This window comes from Monopterus albus, unplaced genomic scaffold, assembly GCF_001952655.1.
Source record: "Monopterus albus unplaced genomic scaffold, M_albus_1.0 scaffold366.1, whole genome shotgun sequence".
NCBI classification, from domain to species: Eukaryota; Metazoa; Chordata; class Actinopteri; order Synbranchiformes; family Synbranchidae; genus Monopterus; species Monopterus albus.
In genome coordinates, this window is record NW_018128246.1 from 183,889 (window position 1) to 192,476 (window position 8,588).

Below are 8,588 nucleotides of genomic sequence, written 5' to 3' on the forward strand. Positions count from 1 at the left end.
ATATAAAAATATAATATGGGGCAGCAGCAGCAAGACTACCTGCAACCCTGAGTTACAACTTTCATGTCTCTCATCACTCAAAGCACTTTCACAGTTTATGAAGGAATTACGCTGAGGCAAAAGAACAAGGACTTGATTACAAATTATACTGAACTCGATGGTGCACAATTTACAACAAATGAATGCTCTCATCCTTGGAAGAACCAAACGCTGATAACAAATATGACACAAAGGTTGTGTGACGAGACACTTATCTGCCACTGACAAACATATTTATTTATTAATGACAAAAACAAAAATGGGACACAAAGGAAAAACATCACATACTGACAAAAACAGAGGAGGTGAAGTGCTAGAGGGCTGCCGGTCCATTAACTGGATAGCTGTTGTCTGCTTGAAAATGTAGAATTTTTCTTACAGAATAATAAAAAAAAGTGTCTGCATTGTTGTTCCTTTTGAGAACAACTGAAGTCCATATAAATGTCAAAACTGTGGCTGGCATTTGTTCAGTACCGTCTTGACAATAAAATAATTGTTTTCTCCAGTCCATGCTTTGATAAAAAAAAACTGTCTGTGAGTGTTGTGGTGAAAAAGAAAAATCACCGCAAATCCATCATGGACACAGTGTCATCTGTGATGGTGACATGTCCCGCTTGCTGAAAAGGAGAGAGGAGAAACAGACCTGTGACAGTCTGCCCACGTGAACTGAAAAAGGCTACAATGCAGCCTGAAAATAAAGATTATCTTCACACATTAAAAACAACCATTATCAAAAGACATTTTAAAAAGCAGAAATTAAAATATTTAAAATCCCTTTCCAATTTTTAAGAACTTGCCTAACAAACAATCTGCCTATTTTGATTTAGTTTATGATACCGGAACCAGAGGTACAAAAATGCTAACTCAGCTCCAGGGATTAGGACTCACCGCTGTGACACTTGATGATGATAATGATTCTTGACTCTAGCACAATGTTGAAATAAACCAATTGGTATTAGAAGAAGGTGTCTCCTGAATATTGTCGTCCCCACCCCTTTTTAAACAAAGACAATTCAGAAAGAGAAACTCACTGTAAATAGAGGGGGGTCTTTGCTGTGAGGGTGGAAGCCTTTCTGTTTACATGTGGAGATCTCCTCTGTTCCTCGGTCCGTTAACCGGAAGTAGCCGATTCTGGGACAAACACAAGCGCACCTTAGGACAGACTTTCACTGGCGGCAGACTGATAAACACATCTGAGAAAAGGAAGGAGACAGAGTTCAAATCAACTCCTGACCAGTGGTCTTCTGACTTACTCATTGAACTTAGGTGAGCAGACAATAGCGATGGCCTCTGGCAGCATCATCTGGTAGGAGCAGTGTGTGTGGAGGTCAACACTGGACAGGAAGGCCGTCTGTGTAGGGTGAGTCTGGGGGGGGGGAGAGACAAAAAAAAAAAAAGTCCAGACTTCACTTCACTGGGTTCAACTGTAAAAGGTGAAAAGGTAAAAGTCTTTATGATGTTATATTCTTGTGAGTATCAGATATGCCAAACCACTTCCTACTCAGGTTAGTTAGTACTTTGTCAAAGGGCTGAGACGCACGTCAAAGAACCAGCAGTGACGAAGGCCTACTGTTGCACTGGTATATGGCTGCTTCTAATCGAGAATATGTCTGACAAGAAGTTGCAAACGGCACTGGTGCTGTCAGCTCTTGGTCTTTTGGTTGTGGAAGAAGAAGGAGGTTGTGGAGGTAGAAAATAAGGACAAAAAGTGTGCAGTCACAGCGACCATGAATCTATTACTGAAACTACTGAAATATTTTAAAATGACTGAAGTACTGGAAAACTAAAAACACACCAGACACAAAATACAGGATTTTTCCTTTGAGGCACAGATGTTTGAGCTTGTACCTCTGTGCAGCTCATTACTCACATGTATCCAGCCCAGGGTGATGAGATCGTACTGGTCCTGTATGAGAAAGAGTTCCTCCTCGTTTTCCGTGTCACAGTAGTCTGGGCCGCCACACTGCTTTGGTACGATAACATGGGTCACAGTAAACGCATTTCTGGTCTGGAACAAACAAAAGAGGTTTATTTAAACACTTATAAATCCACATTTTTAGCCTGATTAATACTAATTATTTTCATTATTACCAACACTGGTGCAGAGTGTTTCTTTTTTTAAAACCATCTCAGGCTTTGGAATTCAATGATACAAAATTACAGTTTCACTAATGATTAAAACTCAGATGAAAACATTAACATCTCATATAAAGCATAAAAAGCATACAAGTGCAAAATACAAATATGCCATATGTTTTATTACGAAAAATGAACAAAAATTGAGGTCTGACTCTATGGCAAAGAAACTATTACGCAATGATACGAGGTCGTTTTGGAAAGATGTTAAACATACTAATAATAGTAGACTCTCTCTACCCTATACTATTGATGGAATTTCTGGCCCAGATAAGATAGCTGAGCTTTGGCGGCTCCATTATTGCAATTTATTTAACTGTGTTCCCAGTGAAGTCTTCCCTGTAAGCAGGGTTGATTTTGTTGAAACTGTTAAAACCTGTGAAGTTTCTCGAGTGATAAATAATTTGTCTGCAAATAAGTCTACTGGGCTGGATCGTATTTCTGTAGAACACCTTAAGCATGCTAGTTTGAGGTTGGCTCCTCTTTTAGCTATATGTTTTAAGTCTTGTGTTATACATGGGTTTTTGCCTGACTCCTTGATGACGTACTTTTAGTCCCTGTGGTGAAGGATAAAGCGGGAAAGGTGGCCAGCTCTGATAATTACAAACCTATTGCACTTGCTAATAGCACTTTCTAAAGTTATTGAGGTAATTCTTTTTAGTAGGTTTTGTAATCTTATTGGCTCCACTGAGAACCAATTTGGGTTTAAATCCAATCATGGCACTAATATGTGTACATTTGCACTAAAGGAATTGGTTAGTAAATATAAAAGTAAGAATTCCACTGTATTTATGTGTTTTTTAGATGCCTCTAAGGCCTTCGATCGGGTGAATCATAGGAAATTATTTCAGAAATTGTGTGATGCCCATGTGCCTAAATATATAGTAAGATGTTTGTCTTATTGGTATGCCTGCCAGTCTATGCTTATTAAATGGGATAATTGTACATCCAATCCTTTTCAGACCAATAACGGGGTAAGGCAAGGTAGTTTGTTGTCCCCGATTTTGTTTAACTTTTATATGAATGATCTTTCAAAAAAGTTAAATATGTGTAGAACGGGTTGTATGGTTGGTGGTGTTGTAGTGAATCATTTAACGTATATTTTATTTAACTTTTATATGAATGATCTCTCAAAAAAGTTAAGTATGTGTAGAACGGGTTGCATGGTTGGAGGTGTTGTAGTGAATCATTTAATGTATGCAGATGACCTTGTGGTATTTAGTCCTAGTGCAGCAGGTCTTCAGCAGCTCTTGAATGTGTGTTCTGTATTTGGAGGTCTTTATGATATTAAGTATAATGCTGTTAAAAGTGTTATTATGATATGCTGCTCAAAAGAGGACAGGTCCCTTGTATTTCCTTTTTTTAAGATATAGGGTAATATTTTAACTGTATGCAATGAAGTGAAGTATCTGGGTCATGTTATAAATTATTGTTTGACCGATGTATCTGGGTCATGTTATAAATGCTGTATGTTGTATGTGCAAGCAAATGTATTGGCGCGGAAATTTGGTTCATGCTCGGATGGGGTAAAATTGACTATTTACAGCGTATTGTTCCTCTTTGTACACTGCCCACCTATGATCTAATTATAAAAAAGGCAGTCTTCGGAAATTGACTGTGGCTTATAATGATGCCTTGAGACTATTACTGAAAAGGCCTAGATGGGTGACAGGTGAATTTGGTGCTTCTGGTGACAGAGCTGTTCAGAAGAGGATGCTCTGTTCTTACCAGTTTGCCACACAGGATGCCACAAGTTTCTACAGCTCGGCTTGTGTTGGCCTCGGCCAACCTCAGAAAGTTCCGGCATAGCTCAGCGGGAACAGCCAACTTCCGAAGGGCATCCACCATCGTATCTGCAACACCCACGTACAGGAATAAACAAAAGCTGAATGGTGGAGTAAGTTTTTTGTGACCTTCTAAAAACTAGACATGGTGCAGACAGGAAAGTAAATAGCTCATGAAGAAAAACATCAGCTCAGAAGAATAAAGACATAAAAGCGGGAGTTTGGCAGTATTTAAATCCCCTGAAGGAAAGGCCCTCATGTCAGAAAAACATTTACTCACTGTTGTTCCCTGGGCTGACCAGAGACTCAGGCTTGAGCGATCGGTTGAAGCTTGGTGGATCCGTGGCAGGCGTGCTGATGGTGGCGGGAGGGCGATTGTACTGGTGGTTCATGGTGCCCGATAGGTCCCCTGGGCTCTGTGGGGGTGTGGGGGAGATAAGCGAGGGCCCTTGGATGCCTGGAATGAGGGGCATGTCAGGAGAGGGCTTGGCAGGTGTGGCAAACTCCAGAAGCACACGCTGGCGTTCCTTCTCCAGCTCCTGGCGCCGGATCATCTCTTCAAAGGCACTGAACTGTTCCTGCTCCCGCTGCCGCCGCTGCATCTCTGCCACACGCTCCCGCTCGGCATCCAGCGCTCGCTGCCTGGACTGCTCCTGCGCCAAGGCCACCTCCTCCTCTCTCTGGACACAAAACAAACACATCACATTCTTGCAACTTTGTGTTTCAACAGGTGAGCTCTCTCTTTTGGTTACTGTTCTTTTATCCAAGAAAGACAAACAAAGCAAATGATGTGACATGAGATTTGCTGATCTTCTGGTGTATGATGATGAATGTCTGTTTCAATCACTGTATTAATAAACATGACTATTCAAGGTCAGTGTTTTCTTTTTCTCCATTTTGTCTGATAATTAATGGAGGCAAAATAATGGATGTATTTATTTATTACAATAAATAAATAATGCTGGTTAATGTTTCACCCCATTTACAGTACAGACAACACACTGGACAATATTTATGCTGTAAATGTGCAGTAACAGTTTCTCAAATATAAGAAACCGCAAACACATGAAGGATTAGAGGTTGATAGACACTTTACCTTCTTGACAAGATACTGGGCATACTCCTGTTCAAATCTTTTCAAAAGAGCTTTTTTCAGAATCTCGGCTTGAGGAAATGCAACATCCTTCACTTTCTACAAAAGAAAGAAAATTCAGCCAAATGCTGAGCTTTAAATCAAATGAAATCTGCTATTAAAGACAGTTTAAGAACACTGTATACGCACCTTCAGTGTATCTTTCCTCTCAGGAATGTTAGCAGTCTTATAATCCCGATGCTTGGGAAGTTTTTCTACAAAGAGCCTGCGGAAAAAATAAACTCTTTTTATTAACTGACTGAAAATGCTTATTCAAAGCCATGGCCCCCATTTGCTAATAAAATCATCATTTAGGCTAATCACAGACTCTGCAGACTTTGGCTGGAAACGTCTGTGTTAGGCTTCTTGCAAGTTCCCTCCAAACTTGACAAAACAAACAGAATGTATTTATTTGTACTCCCAAACTCAGCTGGAAATGGCAACATTATCTAAAGGGCAAATTAATAAATATTTCAATAAACTGAGCAAACACAATTTAACAAATACACTCACGTGATGTATTTATTGTACAGGACGAAGGCGTGCTCGATGTTGCCCTCATCTGTGTAGACGTTGGCCATGCGGATCATCTCCATGCCTGAGCGGAAGTAACGCCGTGGGGGCACATCTTCATTAACCTCTACCGTGCTCCCCTTCTTGGTCAGAGCACGGACCCGCTCTTCTGGCAGCAGACTGATGTCAGAGTGGTCTGCCATCACAAAAAGCCCAACCTGGAACACCAGGAACCCAAAACAAAATAATCGAAAAGAAGAGGCTCCATGACTTTTTTTCCTACTCTATATTGATCAAGTAACATCAAATGTGAGATCACTCCATGAGTGTGCTGACTAATAGTCAGACAGCTTGTATTGATGGCTTCTTGGCTAGCAGGTACAGCCCACAGCAACACACAAAGTCTGTCCAGACATGTTTACAAAGCTTAGCTCAGTAGGTGCAGGAAGCTGCATGCTGTTTAGTGTCTTTTGTCTTAAGTGCCGTAGCATCAGTCTAGGCAACAAAAGGAACAAGAGGATCACAAATTTATGATGATAACTTTATGATGACAGAAATGCTCCAGGTAAAATGTATTTTGTCATTGCAGAGAGAGGGAGAGACAGTAAATGGGAAAATCACTACTGGAACATTTTCCGCCTCTTTTAGATCACTTTAGTGCTCTATGTCCTAGCAGTCAACATGATGATAATGGCGATGATGATGGGCTATTATATTTCAACTGAAGTAAGGTATAAGCTGATGAACTGCATGCATGATTTGCCATTTGTGTACGTGATGTATTTGTAGCTCGTTTTTCTTTTGAAGAAGAATTTCTGTTCTTTGGTGACGTCTGTGTTGGACTTCACACGTAGTTCAGCTCAATCACTCATCTGGCTAGTGCAGCTCATTTTTGAGCTAAAGTTACTACTACCCTACTAATTAAAGAAGGACCTGACGGTGGGTTTCAGGCACTACTAACTTCAAACTGGGACTTTACTTGATATGCGCGGTGCATATGCGTGACACGTTTGATCTGTTCAATCCACAATGACTCCAATCTCTGTGCAGCATCTCTCGTCAGAGCAGCTGTCAGTCAGCAGGAGGACAGCATGGACTTCATCAGGCTGACTGACAGCAGAAACGTACTGGACAAAAATAGTTTTCATGTAGGCTCATCAGCAAAGAATCAGGAGTGTTTATATGTTCTGATTTATTTATTTTGCCATCTTGGATGAGGAAAAGTAAAACCAGAGAGCTTAGTGACACCAGGAGCCTGATCCATCACAAAAGATTCAAGTTAAAACAGATGATCTACCTGATTTACCTGGCAACTGCACTTCAAATGCACCAAAGGAAAAAACACTTTAAGTGTAAAAAAGGGGTCCAGGTGCAGGGATGACGTGCGTGTCTAGGAGTTGGTGTGTGTCAACACATTTGATAGACTGGAAGGCTCTGCTTCCTGAGACTAGTGAGTGATAAATCTGCAGATAACTGTTGGGATGGCAGTATTGCAGATACTGTTCTATATTGAGAGCAATTGTTTGTAGATAACCTGTTTATTTTTCAGTCGCACCCAGTGGAACTTTTGAAGAATGTCAGTCACGCCTTAAATAAATATGGCTGCAATATGCAACTTGTCACTCTCACAGTCTGGAGCCTTGCTAAACCTAACTCTATCACAACAGCAACTCAGTACTATTCTGAATTACAATATTGGTCTCATTTACTTGCAATTAAGGTACGGGTGCTTGGATTGACCAAAAAACTGAGCACTTGTAAAAAGTGAATTACAATGAATTACAAAGAAAACTATATTTTCTTTAAAGGTTGGCTGAAACGTGGACTCTTGTTCGGAGTGACCCTCACCATGACCATAACGTTACCTCTATGGTTTTGAAGCATATTAAAGGGAAAGTCACCACTAAACACATTGACGATTCACTCACATTTGGACTCTCATCATCAGGATTGTCTATACGTTCATAACTATACAACTACATTAAAGCTGAAAACTTGTGAAACCAAGGACCCTTCAGTTAACGTTAGCTGTAACAGAGAAACGTCAAAAGGTCTAGCACTAAAACAGACAAAATGCGAAACTGTGGGCCCTTTTCAGCTAAAGTTTGCCTTCGATTCATTTATAAACCTCTTCGGCCCCAGTATCTTAGGGCTGTCATAAATGTATACTTCCCCTTAATAAACTTTTGATATCTACCCAACCCTTCCATTGAAGTAATCAATGTTTCTGTGTCGCGTTAGCCATGCTAGCATAAGTTAGCTAACTTAGCTAAGCCAGGCTACAAATTTAAAACGACAAAGCAGCTAGAAACCACTGAGGAACTTTATATTCATTCGTACCTGATCGAGCAGTTAACCCACGCCCAAAGAGGCTCACATTCAGCTGTTTAAAAAGACTATCAAATGTTAAACTCCTAAAGCAGTTTGCTTTAGTTAGCTACGCCTACAGTATCTGTACTAATATCCCTATACTTCCGCCGTCAAAACAACTTCCGCCTGACGTGTCATCACGCCAGCGGAGACGGATATCGATTTAATAATAGATATCAATTACAAGATCTTTAAAACAAACAAACAATATAAATAAAAGTATCTTAGCTGGTGCTAGTTGTTGTTAAGTGCACCTTAAGTAGATTTATACAATTTATTTGAATCAGTACAAGAAAAAAATGATAACAGTCATATGGTTGACTTACTATGTCAGGGTTCTAACATAGAAAGTCAAACGTGAGGCAAAATTACTCATAAAACTCAAAATTATGAGGTAAATGTCATATCGTCCTATTTGCTTACAGGGCTATTATGTGCTAGGAAAAATACTCCCTTTCAAGCAGCAGTTATGCATTAACAAGTTTACTTAAGCAAAGGTTTTCCCCCCTTAAAACAGTATTTAAATAAACATACTTAGCATTCACCTATTATTAAGAAGAAGAGGACAATCGAGGAGAAGATGATAAAGGAATTTTCTGATGCAGTAAACTCAA

At 40.0% G+C, this 8,588-nt stretch overlaps 1 protein-coding gene across 3 annotated transcripts in view; it reads right to left on the minus strand.

Annotated features, from left to right (window-relative positions):
• Positions 1-8,105, minus strand: part of LOC109951142 (STAM-binding protein-like A) — a 10,433-nt gene extending 2,328 nt beyond the window's left edge. The window contains exons 1-10 of one of the 3 annotated variants that reach the window (XM_020585448.1): positions 7,945-8,105; positions 5,605-5,822; positions 5,242-5,317; positions 5,056-5,151; positions 4,240-4,639; positions 3,904-4,028; positions 1,910-2,047; positions 1,293-1,405; positions 1,071-1,170; positions 7-656 (exon numbers count right to left, since the gene is read on the minus strand). In XM_020585448.1, the coding sequence (XP_020441104.1) occupies positions 600-656; positions 1,071-1,170; positions 1,293-1,405; positions 1,910-2,047; positions 3,904-4,028; positions 4,240-4,639; positions 5,056-5,151; positions 5,242-5,317; positions 5,605-5,807 (1,308 nt within the window). In that variant the 5' untranslated portion in view covers positions 5,808-5,822; positions 7,945-8,105 and the 3' untranslated portion in view covers positions 7-599. Of the gene's footprint in view, positions 1-6; positions 657-888; positions 964-1,070; positions 1,171-1,292; positions 1,406-1,909; positions 2,048-3,903; positions 4,029-4,239; positions 4,640-5,055; positions 5,152-5,241; positions 5,318-5,604; positions 5,823-7,944 lie in introns of those variants that run through there. The other 2 variants (XM_020585447.1, XM_020585449.1) reach the window with 2 other exon arrangements.
• Positions 8,106-8,588: the final 483 nt, after the last annotated feature.